General features: G+C 39.0%; 2 protein-coding genes across 5 annotated transcripts in view; one reads left to right on the top strand and one right to left on the bottom strand.

The window, feature by feature from the left end:
• inpp4b (inositol polyphosphate-4-phosphatase type II B) overlaps window positions 1–825 on the top strand; it is a 157,207-nt gene extending 156,382 nt beyond the window's left edge. For all 3 annotated transcript variants that reach the window (XM_061770876.1, XM_061770878.1, XM_061770879.1), the window contains exon 22: window positions 462–825. In XM_061770876.1, coding sequence (XP_061626860.1) covers window positions 462–594 — 133 coding nt within the window. In that variant the 3' untranslated portion in view covers window positions 595–825. The remainder of the gene's footprint in view (window positions 1–461) is intronic.
• A 10,361-nt stretch (window positions 826–11,186) lies between these two features.
• Window positions 11,187–17,217, bottom strand: znf330 (zinc finger protein 330). Of its 2 annotated transcripts, none has more exons than XM_061770871.1 (10): window positions 16,961–17,217; window positions 16,543–16,686; window positions 16,431–16,450; window positions 16,295–16,365; window positions 16,142–16,218; window positions 14,249–14,375; window positions 14,068–14,172; window positions 13,861–13,907; window positions 12,854–12,971; window positions 11,187–12,716 (listed from the first exon to the last, which is right to left on the bottom strand). In XM_061770871.1, exons 2-10 carry the CDS (start codon window positions 16,660–16,662, stop codon window positions 12,466–12,468), a joined length of 936 nt encoding a protein of 311 aa, XP_061626855.1. In that variant the 5' UTR covers window positions 16,663–16,686; window positions 16,961–17,217; the 3' UTR covers window positions 11,187–12,465. The 2 variants fall into 2 exon arrangements, with proteins under 2 accessions (XP_061626855.1, XP_061626854.1); XM_061770870.1 differs by having other exon boundaries at window positions 17,012–17,216.
• Between the last annotated feature and the right edge of the window lie 153 nt (window positions 17,218–17,370).

The raw sequence follows: 17,370 nt of genomic DNA, 5'->3' as shown, positions 1-17,370 counted from the left end.
TTTTAATGCGCCGCACTCTGCAGAAAACAAATGAAAAAATATTGTACTTTTTTGTTTCAAGCATTAAGTTAAAAAAGTCATTAATTGTCATTATGTTTAAATAAATTGTATATTATTTTCTTAAGTGTATTTCACTATAACTATTTTTATTATGAAGTTAATTTGAAATATACTGTCGTGCTTAATAATATTTGTTTTACTTTTACAAAATAGTCTCACTGTGATTACATTTATAGCAATGATATGCCTGTACATTTTTTCTTTTATTTTAATATAGTTACTCTCAGCTTGTTTTTCAAGAATATTTAATTGTATTTAACATTTAAATTGCAATTCTCAACATTAGTTGTAGTGTTTACAGACGGCTAATGCAAAGTAAACATGCAGTAGGAAAGCCCATTTTGACGTGAGTTTGGAAAGCCTGTCATGTGACTCTTTTTGTCGTTGCATTTGGCCGTCAGAGAAGGCTGCCGCATGGACAACGTGGAGAAGAACATCGGCTGCAGGAAGTACGCCTTCAACGTGCTGCAGCTGATGGCCTTCCCAAAGTGCTACCGGCCGCCTGAGGGCTCGTACGGAAAAGTGGACTTTTGAGCACTTCCTGTCTTTGTCTTTGTCGCCTGATAAGGTAGTCCAGCCCAGACATCCTACGTGCAGCTCGACTTCGCATACGTGTCATTTTTTTTAATACTATACAACAATTATTTATTTTTTCTACCCTGAAACAATGTTAGCATACTCAGGGGTTTGACTCCTGTATTGTATAAAATGATGTCATTCAATGTACTTGTACCATTTTAGCAAATAAAACCGACTTTCCATTTGCTTGTCATGACTTTTTCAAGTTTGTGTCGCAGTATAGTGGACCTCAGCATATTTGCTGTTCGACATTCGCAAATTTGCCTATTGTGGATTTTTGTGTTTTGCAAACTATCCTCCATTATTGGCTGAAAAAGTCCGAAAGTGTTGCTCGGGCCCCATCTTGCGGCATGTTGGGGCCAATGAACCACAGTGGTGCCTGGACTTACGGGTTTCATTTGCCCCATTCAAATGAATGGAAATTCATTCCAGTCCCCCAAAAAACACCAACAAAAAAATCTTTGAATGTGTTTTTTAATTAAGAAAAATAGCACTTTACAGTAGTGTGAAACATAGTCATAACATAATTAAATACAATGTAAAGAATTAAGCAGTTTATGCATCATGATTTCATGCTTTAATTCATTGTGCGGCTCCTTCTAGTGTCGCACCTTGGCTACCAGGGGGCAGTATAATGTATACATATGTGTGTACACGAAGAAGGTCACAACCGCTCTGTAAGCTGCAGTAATATTCATTGTTTTCTCAGAGGATAACGAATATATGCCTGAGTATTGTTATTTGGTCTGTCTCCAGTTTGTGTTCAGATATTTGTTGCTTAAAGGTTTAGAACACTGCAAGATCGCTGCTAGTTTTGTTAGCCCATCTATGACATTTTGCTTTGTGTGTGAGCATTAAGCTAGCAACATTCTGTTTTTTTTCAAATACACATGTCATTCTCTCAGTTTTCCGTTTAATTTTACAGTGAACTTCAACTCGATAAACACCTTGAAGCAAGCACTTGGTCTCTGCCAAACTGCTGTTTTAAAATGGACTTAAACATAAAGGAGACATAAATCACTCACAAAAAGTTAGGGAAATTGGGCTTTCATGAGGAAATTTCAGGATGAACCTAAAAAGTACTAAAACTTTTACAGGTAGCTTAATTTGACCTTCTCTAAACTTTTGAATGAAGATGTCCAACTGTTCACTGTTGAGCAGTTTTTGGACAACTTGTTGTTCTCGAACAAGGAGCTGAATGGCAAAACTCACGACATTGGACTTCAACAGTTGTCTTCGTCATGCAGGTCACATTTTGATTCCGTAGCTTGGTTTTGTCAAAATACCCAGCAGGTCAAGAATTCTAGACATTTTTCGATTACAAAAAGCTTCATTGTGACACGCGCCGAGGCAAACAGACGGATAACAGACGGATACGGGATGAAATCAAAGAACAATTTACCAAAGTCTCCGACCGATGGGGGTTTATGGAGGCTTTTAGTGGCTCATTGTGTTTGGAAAACATTGCTTGCATCACATGCAGCCGGGTTTACAAACCAGTGAATTTGAGATACAGTGAAGCGCCTCTAGATCGCCTTCAATCTTTCACGCAGATTGTTGTTGTTGTCGTTTCCACAGAGCACAAAGGATATTTGTTTGGTGTGTGTGAAAGCGCTACAATGGTGTTTTCCATTACGTGTGAGCATTAAGCTAAGTGACTTTCGTTATTATGTGGTTTGGTTGAACGTTGTGGTCTTTAAACATGCAATGTTAAATTCTCTTTTGTTTTGCGTGTCAGGTTTACGGTAAACTTCAACTGGAGGTGACAAATAAACAGCTTAAAGCAAGCACACGTTCCCTCGTATTTATGTGGAAATGTGCAAACAAGTCTTTTTGTTTCCTCCAAACGATTTCATACGATAGCCTCCCATTTCTTAACAGCGATACAGTGAGAACAGACCCCAAGGAATACTTTAAAAAGTTTTGTAATACTTTTATCGAATGTTTTTAACGCTTGTGGAAGGGGCAAAACTATTAACGTTTTTTTAAATGGTGTCTTTAGTGTAGATTTTCACTAGTTATCGTGGGTGGGTCTGGAACGTATCCGCCGCAATAAACGGGGGTGTACTACTACACATTGCATTCATTCCTTTTTGGCGATTAGCATATTTTTGGCCAACGTTCATTTCAGTTGATTAATTATCATATTTTGGGGCTATTACATACATCTGTAGTTAGCAATTAGCTTATGGTCACAGTCAAATATTGCCGAAGCATTGACTCGTCCTGCTACATTTCAACCTCTCGGTTTCATCCACATTAGGATACTTCACACATTTCATAAAAAATTAAAGTTAAGTTATTCACATGTATACACTTGGGTGTAGAAGTATTTGGACAATGACAGGTTTTGTTTTGTTTTCAGGATTTTGACGATATCATTGGATGGAACAAAAGCAACCTCGATCAGAATAGTGGGATGAATGTAGATGCGCTACGACTTGTCATAAAATGACAATTTTCTTGGGAAAAAAAATATCTCGTAAATTACAACTTTTTCTTGTAGCTTTAGGGTTATCATTGTAAAATGACCATTATTTTTTTTTCTTGTGGCGTGATTTTTTTTTTCGGAAATTATGACTAACTTCATAACACAAAATTCTTTCTTGCAGATTATATTGTACAAGATTTCGTCTTAATAATTTAGTTTTGTACTTTTTCCTGACATTATATATATATATATATATGGGTGGATGGATGGACAATTGTAAATGGATGGACAATTGTAAACTTTTTGTCTTCATAAGATTGGCCGACTTTTCCGTGTTTTCCGATCAGTTGTCAGACTAACTTGTTCTCATTTAAAAAAAAGAATGTTTCTCATAGGAATTAAGGAAACAGAAATAATCCATTCCGGGATCAAACTGTTGCCGATCATAAAATGTTTAGGAATTGTTCATTAAAATAATGCTGTGCTGTTCGCAGCTCCTGTGACGAACAACGTTTGCTTTTGACCGAATGATTGTAAAACTCTGTCACTGTCCGAAAATGCTTGGACCTCTCTGTACATAAAAAGACATTTTATCTTCTATGCAATATATTACATATTTGCACCTCGTGACATTTGATCGGCATTCATTGAGCCATCGCTTGCAAGAGGGTGTTAAGTCTGCCCAGAAACGTTGTGATATTCCCGAGTGAGTGTGCCTCGCATGGTGGACAGCTGACCTGCAATTCCAAACAAGACAATTCGATTACTAAAATTGTCATCATCCTACTGAGTCAATACAGTGAACCCCCGTTTGTCGCAGAGGATACGTTGCAGACCCACCCGTGATATGTGAAAATCTGTGCTATAGAAAGACCGTGTAAAAACATTTATATATACAAAATATGCACCTCACATGCATATTTTGTATTGGTATTATGCATAAAGCGTTGATTTATGGTCTCTAATTCGCAGCTTTTCGTCTGTCGCAGGCATGTTGCAGCACAACATGGTGATGTTACAATGAAGGCGCACAGCTCTAAATTTTACTTGAAAACATTATGGCTTAAAAAAAAAACAGGAATATAGCAGGGCCATGGAAAATGAAACATATATATATATATATATATATATATATATATATATATAGCGGGGGTTCACTGTACATCAATAGTATACGAGGGAGAGCCACTGCACGGGACTCACGGCGTCGCCTTCGGGAGGCAGATTATCAATGAAATCCTGGATGCAGTTGCCGTAAATGTTGTCCACATCAACTTCCTCCTCGTCGAGGACCATCACCAGCTCCCAAAAGTAACATTTGAGGGACAGGAAGTGACACTTGGCCTTTTGGAAAGAGCGACGGCACAACGGAGATTTATACATTACACAGTGGAGCTTCAAAGTAAATGTTCCCGTATGAAATAATATGAATTCAGTGAATTCAGTACCAAGATCCAAATAAGTGGACCATACTTTACATAATGTGAATATAAAAGCTTCTGAACCTGTAAATCAATAGTGAACATTTCATCAATGTTTGTTTGTTTATTTTTTGTACTCAAGGGGCTCAAAAGACAAAACGTTATTCTCGTAAGGGTACAACCTTTTTTTTTTTCTTGTGAAACACAGCTATTCTCGGAACGCTGGTCTCGATTTCCGCGAATGGCGTACGCAAGTCTTTGCCAGAGGCGGGTTAGACCGGTTTTGGTAATTTCATAGACGATCGCAGATCTGAGACTGGGCGGGCTGCGCCGCTGTGGGTTCGGGTTTACAGCCAATCACAGCGGCTCCTCTCACTCCCTTTAAATGTGGCGCGTTTGTGGCTTCCACCATCACCATTATTTTCGTAACATTACAAAGTGTTCTTGGAAATGATGACTTTTTCTGGGAACATTAGGGTTCCTCGTGAAAGTATGATCTTTCTTGAAAATGACAACCATCTTTCTGTAACATTTATTTTTCTGGTAGATTATTTTTCCGGTAAAACTATCATGTGACATCATGATGAGTGTGATTGTTACGATTTGGATGAGTGTGTCATAAAATCACAACTCTCGTAAAACTATCTTTTTTTTTTTTTTGTAGCACTACAACTTCATTCTCATAAATTGTGATTTTGTGTTGTATTAATTACGATTTGATTCTTATAACATTTTAAAAAATTCTTGTTCATTGTGACGTTTTGCCCACAAACCCATTTTCTTAACATTGCTGTAAGCTTGAAAACATTACAATATTATTCTGCTAACATTAAGCTACTTATGTTGGTTATTATTATTCAGGTCATTCACTCTTTTTAAGTTATTCTTTCAGATGCTCGAGCGTCAGTTGCATGAGCGGAGGTCTCGTGAGATATGTTTCCAGAAGATTTCGGTAAAACGCTAAATTATAGCATTTTCGGGGCATTTGACTTACTTGAATGTCGTCCATCGACGGAGCGTACAACATTGCGTGGGACTCCTGAAAGGGCAAAGATGAAATGAAAAGGTTTCAACTTTGCCTCACGGAATAAAAACGAGACATCGCTTTTAATGGCGAGCGCTAAAAGTAAAACGATTTGTATACCTTTTGCTCACCTCAATGGAGGGCGTCAGGCTGCTCAGGCACAGCTGGAGGTCTTCGGATTGATGCGTAGACAGCGCGCACGAAGCCGAACTCAAGAAGCTGCGGAAGGAACGATAAAGACCCGAGTTTAGTGACAAAGCATGAAGACCATCGTTTGGTTACAAACGTGCTTGCATTGTTTTTTATGCCCATCAAAATCAATACTCTGGTGCTTTCAATGGGAGATGGAAAATTAACTTTGTATTTAAGATATACAGTGCAAATTGTTGAATCGAACAACCGACTAAATCTTTCATTATCTGCCTATTTCTGTGAGCGAATATGTCGGTGAGCGAGCCATTTGGCACTTTTGCCCCATAGTTATGTAACAGTGGGGCAAATTGACTTCATAGCCGCCTCCTGACCCCGTTTCTCTGCCAATGACATGGCGCGAAGATCCAGAGCCGCTCTCAAGTAGTGACTGGACTAAAGTAAACTCTATGCCATATCATGGATTTTTAAGTGATTGTTTTTACAGTATAAAGGCAAGTCTGAATTCAGATTTGCCGAGCAGCGCTGAGCTCTACTGGATGCAGCGTAATTAAGAGAAGAGGCAGAGAAGGTCCCCTACCAAGTTGCAGTAACAGTCGTTGTTTTACTGTATGGTTTGGTTGAACATTTTGGTGTTTGGACATACAATATTTCATTTTCTGTTTGAAGGTTTATATTCACAGTAACGTCAATGCTAATTTCCGTTAGCCCGTCATTGGCGTCGCGCATTATATGTTAGCATTAAACTAGTGAACTTTTGTTATTATGGTTTGCTTGAACTGATGTTTAAATGTGTTTAAAGCTTGTGGGATAGGTAAAATTATCGAAATGTTTTTTAATATATATATATATATATATATATGCACATAAAATTACTACTTTATTTTCCTAATATTACACAGTTTTCTCATAATTGTTTTCTTATAAAACAAGAATTGTGAAGATGATTTTTTTCTAATAACATTACGACTTTCATCTCTCACAATATTCAGATTTTTGTGTAGAAAATGTGGAATTCTGGGAAGAAGAAGAAAAAAAGTTGCATTTTGAAACTTTAGCGAATGTGAAAAATAGTTGCCTGGGTGTGCCTTAATAAGGGGGAAATGTTGACATTGGAATGATTTAAATAGGTGGAGAAATGTTGAAGGGGTAGAACGTCAAAAACCGGCGGAATCGTTACAATGTTTTTCAGCATTGACACAATAAGCCACTTGATTTTGCTTTGGAAACCAAAGCGAGCCGACAGCGCTGTAGTCGTACCTCAGCGCAAACACACAAAGCCACACCTGAGTTGTGCGTCTGTCCCTGCACAGGTGAGCGCAGAGCTGCAGCCGGGAGCCTGTCTGAAAACAACACGGACGGGTTAGTACACATCCTCGCATGCTCCACGCATCCACGCTCCACTGACTCTGACGGCAGGAAATGTACCGTGCGACGGTGTGATTGACACACATGAATATCTTATTATTTTAGTTATTTCCCACACGCAAACACAACCGATACCTTTTTTGGTTTGTGTTGCACAACACAATTTTGCCATGACAAATACAATAACGTTGGCTTTTTGATTGATAACATAAGAGAGCTATGTTATTATTATTGCGGGTTGCAGCTGTGCGGAGTGAGATTGTACTTGTTCCTTGTGTCATGCAATTATAGGACAATAATAAATATATTGCTAAATGAATGACAAACAATGACAGTCATTTATTTCAATTGTATTTTTTTTTTTTCTATCGTTTTACAGTGCCCATTGAAATGAATGGGAATGCCATTAATCCATCCCAAAAACAAAAAAAAACAAAAACAAAAAAAACATTACTGCATTCTGCTTGTTTATGTTTGGATTAGCTAAAATACACAAAGAGTCAAGCGGCATCCTTTTGTTGTTATTGTTTATTGTTTGCCTGAATGGCTGAATGTGTGCCAACTTTCACCTTTCCTGCTTTGAAATGTGGCTCATTTTCATTTGCCTCCAAATGGCATTCAACTGGCTTGACAGCTCCGCCGATTATTTCTGGACCGGTCAGGTTGACCCAATTGGTGCTTAATCTTTCAGCGGACACACTTCCTGCATGTCAAAATGACTCGCTGTCGTCCAACCACTGGAGGGCATGCAATCCGAAAGATCACCCAGATTGTTTTGGCATGTTCACTTGCCTGGATCCTCCCAAATCTTTATTTGAAAAGGGACATATCAAAGTAAATTGACTTTTGAATTCTTTGTAGACAAATAGGTGGGTTTTTGGAGTACCTGTGCAACCATCAAGTTTGAAATCAAACAACCAAGGAAATCTTTTGTCACCTGCCTAATTCGGAAAATGTGTCCATGAGCGCACCGTTCAGTCTTTTTCAAATGTACATAAAACCACCAACATACAGCTTCTTTCCCCACGACTTGACAGCTAGGCTGGGTAAAGATCTGCCACTCTCTGAATAATATCATTTTAAAGCCAAAAGTTAACCAGAGCTGCAGTGTTGTTGGATGCCTTGATTAGCATTAGCCAGTGGCTTTATCAGAATAAGTTACCGAAAAGTTCACAAATTCAAATAGGGAATTTGTCGACGTGGAGGTCAGAGGGGATATTTGTTTGGCAATGTGCTCACTGCATTCGCCACAGTAATTGAAAGGTACATGTTGGCAGCCTGGTGATGAAGTGCTGCCTCCTGAAGTGAAAAAAACACAATCCCTACTTTGACTTCGTCTTTTTGATTCCTACTCTGGGCTAATAGTCGAGCTCCGCCCTCAGGCGTCATGGTAATGAAAACCATCTTCGGGGTTGACGGTGGCGGGCCGACCAGTGGCTCATTTGCATGAGACAGGACCGCCCCCATAAAACAGGCTAATTTCAATGTGGGTCTAAAACTGGGGTGGGCAAACTTGTTTTGAATTTATGAAACAGACATATGATATTTTTATAGGGTGGATACTGTAACAGCAGCTTGCAATAATATTAAATTTACTTTTTAGGAATAATAAGTGCCTCATGTTTGACAACCATTTAAGCCGATTACACTACTATATTTTAACGTTGGTCATTCCAGTGGTACTTGTCGAGCAAAGTGTTATTTAGAGTGTAAAACGTTTGTGAATCACTGCACGAGACCATATTAGTGTGACGACACAGTGACGATTTGTTGGGTTTTCTACTTTTTCTTTTTTTTTTATGTCAATGCTGCATGCGATTGGGCAAGATGTGTGCCAGCATCTGTTTGTCCACACTAAGCGAGGCGTTGTTGTATTGGACAAGGTTGCCACCAGCCTGCAGTGTCCGCAAGCCTGTTAGCCCGCAAGCTAGCTCGTGGCAAGCAGCGGTGTGCAAAGCAAAGCAAATTTATTTCTATAGCGCATTTCAGACAAAAGCTAACTCAATGTGCTTTACATGATTCAAAGCATTTAAAAACAAAGAAGAAAAACAGCTTAGAATTATTTAAAACAAAGAGGAAAAAAAAGAAAATAAAAATACAATTAAAACAGCATACAGTGCAATAAATATTTAAAAGTGGAAATGCTCTAAAAAGCATGGGGGGGAAAGAAGAGTTTTTAACCTGGCCTTAAAACATGCACACTTGGGGTTGACGTCACTTCTGTTGGCAACTTATTCCATTTGTGTGCAGCATAACAGCTAAATGCTGCTTCACCATGTTTGCTTTGGACTATGTGCTCCACTATTTGACCTGAGTCTGTCGATCTCAGAGCCCTACTGGGTTTATATGCCATTAGCATTTCTTCCATGTATTCAGGACCTAAACCGTTTAGTGATTTATAGACCCGTAGCAGAACTTTAAAATCTATTCTAAGGCTGAGTGGCAGCCAGTGTAAAGACTTTAGAATTGGAGTAATATGCTCTGACCTCTTTGTTCTGGTCAGAACCCGAGCTGCAGCATTCTGAATGAGCTGCAGCTGTTTAATGCTCTTTTTAGGGAGTCCAGTCAGAAGACCATTACAATAGTCAAGTCTACTTGAGATAAAAGCATGGATGAGCTTCTCCTGGTCTGCTTGACAAGCCTTTACTCTGGATATGTTCTTCAGATGGTAAAAGCAGTTTGACTAATTGATTTGATATGACTGATGAAAGTTAGGTCGGAATCTATGAGAAAACCAAGGTTTCGGACTTGGTCTTTGGTTTTGAAAGAGAGTGACTCCAGGTGTTTACTAACAGCAATTCTCTTTGCTTTATTGTCAAAAACAATTATCTAATTAAAGACAATTTTGGCTCGTCTAGATATTTATCTGTTTTAGACAGTGACACAACACCTCAATTGAACTGTAGTCACACTGTGACACTATAACTGTGTGTCGTCTACATAGCTATGATAGTCAAAATAAAAGTTCTGAAGAATTTGACCCAAGGGTAGCATATACAGGCTGAACAGGAGGGGTCCAAGAACTGACCCTTGAGGGACCCCATAGGTCCTTGCCATTTGATGAGATTCAACACTTCGAATGGTTACAAAATAACTCCTTCCCTCCAGGTAGAAAAGACCCGCAACGCCTCGGTGGGATATATTCAAGTCACCCGAGGCTTTAAGCGGATATATTTCCGCTACTCAAACATGTAGGGATGTGTTAAGCATATGCTAGATGTACTGTACAAGCGTATTTAATTGACAGTTGAAAGTGGAGCAGGGCACGTTTTCAGCTCATTCAGCAGACACGTCCATAGCGTCTGTGAGCTGAAGCCTTATTTTATATACTTGGCGATTTTCGTATTTATTCAAATTTGGCAGGCTTGTTAACTCTTCTCTGTGGTGTGTCAAATTTATGCCATTATATATTACTATTATTGCTACTCTACTAGATGGCAATCCTTTATTTGTGCAACTACCCATCTGACGTGACGTCAGAGAAAAGTAATGGCACGTCGACAACTGAAAGTGAAACTCGTGGACTTCCTGTTGTGGTTATTTAAAAGCCACAAACGGCTACAATGGGCGTCCTGACCCCCAACACACACACGCACACAAACACACGCACGCGTTGTCATTACGCACGACTCAAGTGCTTTAAATCGAAAATTCACCTCCACACGCAAACCCACCCAGTTAAAGGGGAATTTAAAAAATGAAATAATAAAATATATATATATACAATATATAGGGAGAGAGCAACAAAGTCATCTTACCTCTCCACAACTAATCGGCTGGACGGGGACGAGCGGTCGCGCCGTCATGTAGCCGACCTGCGGTGCGCGACCGACAGACACTCCACCCCCACCCGCCGCCGCCGCTACTGCTTGTGTGGCCGAGACGAGGAGCTGCCGTTCGCGGTCACTGTAGCATGTCGCTCCAGTGGGCTGCTGCAGGTGGTGAGTGTGCGCGTGTGGTCTCCAGTCTTAAAATAAATAAATAAAAGAAGGCTCACACACGCCTCATATTGAGTGAACGCCTCTCTGATTCGTCACTGACAGAGTGAGAGTGTAAAAGGGGAAGTGTATGTGAGGACAGTAAATGGTTGTGCTGTCTGTACACACTCATTCAACGGTGGGGGACGACGACAAAAAAAGACAGGAAAATCCTACTAGAACAGCTTGACTTTTATTTGGAGATAATCAGAGGGACTTCAAATGGTGGCAGGCGTGTGCTGACTCCCATTTAACGTGAGTTTCAATGTGATTGGTTAATTCTGAACACCGCCACATCCCGGGTATGAGGGTTTTGCATACTTGCACTAGCACATTATGTCGGCGTTTCATTTTCTATTTTATTTTTGTAATTTTTTTTACTGAGTTGAAAAGGTTGTAGGTCAAACGGATTTTTTTTTTTTGGGGGGGGGGGGGGGATCATTTTTAATATCACAAAACCTTGGCATTCAAACAGGGGTGTGTAGACTTTTTCTATTCACTTTGTGCATGTTTTGTTTGTTGTTGCTCTGATTAGGTGTGTGCATTTGCACCTAATGAAACAGTGGGTGAATGTAGTGTAATGAATATATTTTTTGCTTTCCAGAAATATTAATCGGCTTGCCAGCAGACACACTATTGCACAGGTGTCGAACTTAAAGCCTGAGGGCCAGATCCGGCCCGCCACAATCATTTTGTTCCTGCAAAAGCAAGTCATGTGCGTCAACTTCCATGATTCTTGCTCAAATTTTTACCAACATTTCAAATCATTATATAGCTGGCCCGGGGCTGAAACTGTCCAAATTTGGGCAAGTTCATATTTATTTCACTAATCAATACTATTGGTTAGTCCCCATGTGGGTTATGTTATACTGGCATTTGACCAATTTCAAAAGTGTTGAAAATGGCTTACTCTCTTGATGATGCAATATTAATGGCTCGACATATATATGTCATTTTTTGCGGGGGTTGTCCTGAAAAGTGGTTTGGGAGATGCGAGGTTTACACCCGACACCAGCGATAATAAATAAAGTAACGTAAAAAAAATAAACAGCATTTTTTTGTTACCAAACCCTTTTACAGTAACTTGAACAGTTGACCAAGTATTGTCCTTGACTTCTGATTTCATAAATAGATAATCATCAATTTATGGTGAACATATGTAACACGAGGAGATGAACCATTTATACGGTTTCACAGTCATAACGGCCCTCTGAAGGAAACGGTACATACAATGTGGCCCAGGACAAAAATGAGTTTGACACCCATGCACTATTGGTTAGTTTTTTTTGACCATTTCTTTTTTTTTTTCTTTTTTATTATTCGGGAGTTGTGCTGTGCTCGCAAATTATATTTTCATCAATATTTTGACAGTGAAGTCAATAAAAAGTTGTAAAATGTTTGAGGTGGGGGAAGAAAAGCGCCACCTGACTGTCAATAAAACCTTGTTGTTCCATTTCAGACTTTGGCCGCTCCGTCTAATTTAAGAGCAGCCATTTTTTCTTCACCCTCGTCCTCCTCTTCATCGTCGTCTTCCTCTTCGTCATCATCATCATCGTCCTCATAGTCGTCATCTTCGTCGTCGTCATCGTAGTTGCGTCCTCCACCTCCGGATGCGATGTTCTTCCAGTAGGAGTCGTAGCCGGACGCGCCATAGTCGTCGTCGTCCTCGTCAGCGCCAGTCTGGCGTCCGAACTTCAACGTGCGCGCTGCGGTGGGTGAAAATATACACACACACACACACACGCGCGCACACACGCACACACACACACACACACACACAGGATGACGGTCACGAGACACATTGGCGCGCCGAGAAGGCAGTTGAGGCGTTTCGGGCACTCACTGGACATGCTGAGGTCTTTGGTCTCTTGGGTCTCGTGCCCACACTTTGGACACGGCGGCGCCTTCCCCTTCTCTTGCTTGAACACTTTGCTCTTGGCGTGGTCGTCACAGTAGCAGGACTGGGAGGACAGTGGGAGCCTTTAATGCCACCTCATAGTATTTAAAGAGGACATTTTGAAAAAACCTTTTTTTGGCTTGCATACAGTGGTGCCTTGACTTTCGAGAATTTTCGAGTAACGAGCCGTCGATTTTTTGCTTTTGTGTTGCAAGCCAAACTGTGAAGTACAAGCGAATTTGCCATCTTTTTTTTTTTTTATTCCCATACTCTTGACTAATGGTAGCCTAGCTCTATCCTCAGCTGTCGTCATGGTGCGAAAGCCGCACTGGCCAAGCAGTATACGGGGGCGGGGTGACCAGTGGGCCCACCTCCTCAAAATGGGGCTCATTTCAACGTGGGTCGAAATCAAGGCTGTGCAAACTTTTTCTGGGCATTCGAAGATGAGGTCCAAAAAAAATATTAATATTTTTTTAAAAAGGTTAAATGTGCATGAAAAATATTTATGTAGAATAATTCAGTCTATTTTTTTTATAATTGATTTAACTAATTATATAAAAGTTGTCACTAATACAAATTTGATTGAATTATAATAAATCTATATCTGTATCTATTTAAAGATACAAGTTAATACATAAAACAATGTATCAATACACTTTAAATTAACCATTTTATAAAAATAAACAATTAATGCAACAGGTGTTACAAGAGTCTATAAATGCTGTGTGGGCCTGATTAAAAAAAAAAAAAAAAAGCAGGCCATATTCCTATCCCTGGTTTAAAAAGAGGGTGTTAAGTGTGCAGTAGTCCTCGATCTTTGGCGTAGTTTGACAAACGCATGTCACAGCCATGTTGCTAAGAAATTACTGGTAAATTGTGTCACACAATATGGCTCTAACTTGTTTACACTGCACAAGTTCATTCTGCACAGGTAAGCAGAGCTTCATCCCCACCTTACAGCGCAGGCATGAGTGCTGGCCCAGTCTGTTGCAGGAAACGCCTACATTGGAACATAAGGGTAGGGTTTAGAGAGAGCGCGAGAAAGAGAAAAGAAGTTGGGTTAAGGTTGCACATACAGCACTACAACTGCGCACCAACCAACCCTGGAGATATTATTGCATGACACTTTATTAATATTACCCACGACAGCACTGACTCACATTTGTATGTTTCGGCTTGAAGGACTTGGCAGCTGGCCTGGTGTTCGAATTGATCATCCTCGCACAAGAAGTTTTGACAGAAGGAGCAGCGGAAAATACGCCCTCCTGTGCAAGGAGTGAGAGCGATGTGACTTGAAGGACGTCAGCTTGTCACGAGGTTGCGGGGCGGGGGTTGTCTCACCGTGATCCCACACGCCGCGTTCACACTCGATGCAGTCGGCCTCCGTCAGGGGACACACGCAGGCGTGGGTGCTCAAGCATTTCCTGCTGTGGCACACCCACGCTTCACAGAAGTCACACACTGCACCCTAGCGGACACAAAAGTTATTAACGTCACAAAAACAAATCATGTCAACACACGACGTATACATACGCCACATGAGGAACACACAAACAAACTTTGTTTTAATTCTGTCTTCACGTTGATAACAAAGATTTACTTTGATTGACACTGTCAGGAAGGTACATTACAATTCTACAAATTAACAACTATATTTGTCAATTAATATTTCTTTTTATTTAACTTTTTCTGGTAAATTTACTCTCTTTTCAAGAAATTTTCTTTTTTGCACATTACTTTCCCTTGTAAAATCATGGCTTTATTCTTGTAAAGACTTTTTGGGAGGTGACATGACTAATCTTGTAATTTACGATCCATTCTTATTAGCTTTTTTTACAAATTACAAATATTTCTTAGATTTTCTTATTGTAAATTATATTTTTTCTCTCGTAAAATTACGTTGTCTTCTTTTTAAATGTTACGGTGAATATTTAATTTTTGTAGCATTATAATTTTTTCTTATAAATAACAGACTTTTAAAACTAACTTTGTTCTTGTAAATTACAGTTCCTTATTGTAAATCCCAACTTTACCAGTATTAATTTTTTTTTCTTCTGAATTGCGAGATTTTTCTTGGAATTATACTCTGATTTTCTTAACTTATTCTTGTGAAATTCTGACCACTTTTATATAAAAAAAAAAAAATTCATGTAAAGTGACATTTTTCCTCATAAAATTACAATTTTCATACCTTTTTTAAACTAACATTTTTTTTTTGTAAATTACTCTTATCTTTATGAGTCTTTCTGCTTCCAATGCAAGTCCACTAACTTCATGTGTATATTCTTCTCTTAACAGGTGTCTTAAAAAAATTAAAAAAAATAAAAAATAAAAAAAAAAGCTGGAAAAAAAGCCAAATAAAAAAAAACTAGTGCTTCTATTCCCAAATAGCATGCTGTGGTACAGTGTGCCTTAAGAGATTATGAGGTGTGCCGCAGGAAATTATCCAATTTCAATTAACTGATTCAAAAATTATTATTTATTTACTACAAATAACACATCTTTGTTCAATCTGTTTTTGCCAATGGCATCTGGCAGGCAAAACAATGAAATGCACTTCAGGCAGAAGATACAATTAACCTGTGTATCCATTCAACAAGAGAAGACAAAAGAATATTTGCGGTGTTTTCAATTGAACAAGTCCAGATTTCACATATTTAAACCTTTAAAATTAATTTTCAAACACATAAGGCACAGACAAATATGCAGAGAGATGATATAACAATATTCAAAGGAATATATCGTTTCTACTCTGAAAAAAAGATATAGCTATAGCCGAAACCATCTTTGTGTCTTTTCATCAAATCTACATATTACTTGCACGTGTGCACCACTGCTCAATAAAGGCTGAGAAGCAGCAAGTTTCATTGTTATAAAAGTTTTATATTTGAGTTAAACCTATCCCATGTTTAATTTTTTAAAGAAGTGTTTTTGAACAATATTTTATTAAAATAAAACATTTTCTTACAATTGCAGGACAGAGTGGCATTATCAGGGACCGGTACTTGGTTATCCGCAGGTACACAAATGTAAGTACTTCTACTTGTACTTGTTCTGCAAAAAGTGGTATCGGTGCATCTCTACGTTAGTCATATTTTTTTCCTGAAAATTTTATTTACATTCCGAATTGTACAACGTGAGGGGACGTTCAGACTTTGGATGCTCGACTTTATGTAAAACATTGACCAATTAATTTATTTTGTGCGGGTGTTACGAAATTTGCTTTTAACTTACCACCATGCCCATCCCGGTGCTGTAGATCCCAGGGTGTTTGATGACACAGTCTGAAGTCTTCATGCACTTTATTTTGCCTTGTAACAAAAAGAACACATCAAGAGCAAAATTGGTATTTAAAAAAATAATAAAATAAAAAAAACTTTCGCTCACCGCATTGTGCACATGTGGGAAGTTTCTGCACAACATTACAAAAGTAACAGAAGGCTCTGTTCTTCTGTTTTCTAGGAAGATAAAACACGGTTAGTTCCCTGTCGATCCTAACTGCATTGCTAATTGAATTGCTCACCTCTGACATTTATCACAGTCCTATTGCCGGGAGAAAGAAGACATTAGTAGCTGTGACACCTGGAGATGCACACGGGTTTAAATGGAGAAACTGAGCCACGGTGGCATCTCACCATGTTGGCATTGCAAGGATGTTTAGCCAAGTCCACCTGGTCCCGGTTGGCTCGGCTCTGTTTCTCTCGTTCCTTTCGATTCTCCGCCTTTTTACGGGCACCCGTCTTCTTTTTGGGCATTTTGACACCTAAAAGGCAACTAACCTAGACACGAACGCACACGAAACATTAAACTGTTGCTACATTAGTCAGCTACCCAAATATGACGGGTCTAAACGACTCGTCTCTTATCAATACTTGTCAAAGATATCTAATAGTTCATGAAGCTCGTCAGATAAAAGTTTGAAGTGGTCTCGCTCGCGAGCTCGCTAAAGGCTAGCTACTAACGCGACATGCTAAAGTAAAATGAATTTACTTTACGACTATTGGAGTTACGAGTACGTTGTTAAGTAGTTATTTTAAATGATATGGCGGTTACCTGCAGGTGTCATTGTAAATGAAAGGACCAAAATGTTATTTTGTACTTTACCGACAACGTTGAGCAATTCAATCTGTCCGTCCCGGAAATTGATTCGGGCAGGAAATATTATCGTGGCGTTGAATAGGTCCTAGTTCCATGAGGAAGCCAAAAATTGCTTCTTTAAATTTCCAAATAAAAACCAAAACAGAGACCATATATATGCAGGATACATGCACACTATATTTTGTGTGTGTTTTTTTAATGAAACTTTATACGTAAGTGTCATTCCAAAGGACGCTTTTTTATTTTAATTTTCAGAAAAGGATAAGCCGTTCAACTGGTCCGTACCCAAAATGCCCAAATGAAAATAAAAACAGACAATATATATGTGTTCTACATACACGCTGTATTTGTTTAATCATTTAATA

The sequence above is a fragment of the Phyllopteryx taeniolatus genome, chromosome 4 (genome assembly GCF_024500385.1).
Source record: "Phyllopteryx taeniolatus isolate TA_2022b chromosome 4, UOR_Ptae_1.2, whole genome shotgun sequence".
In the NCBI taxonomy this organism is placed as follows: Eukaryota; Metazoa; Chordata; class Actinopteri; order Syngnathiformes; family Syngnathidae; genus Phyllopteryx; species Phyllopteryx taeniolatus.
The sequence above is the reverse complement of the archived record's forward strand: the minus strand, read 5'-3'. Positions and strand labels throughout refer to the sequence as shown.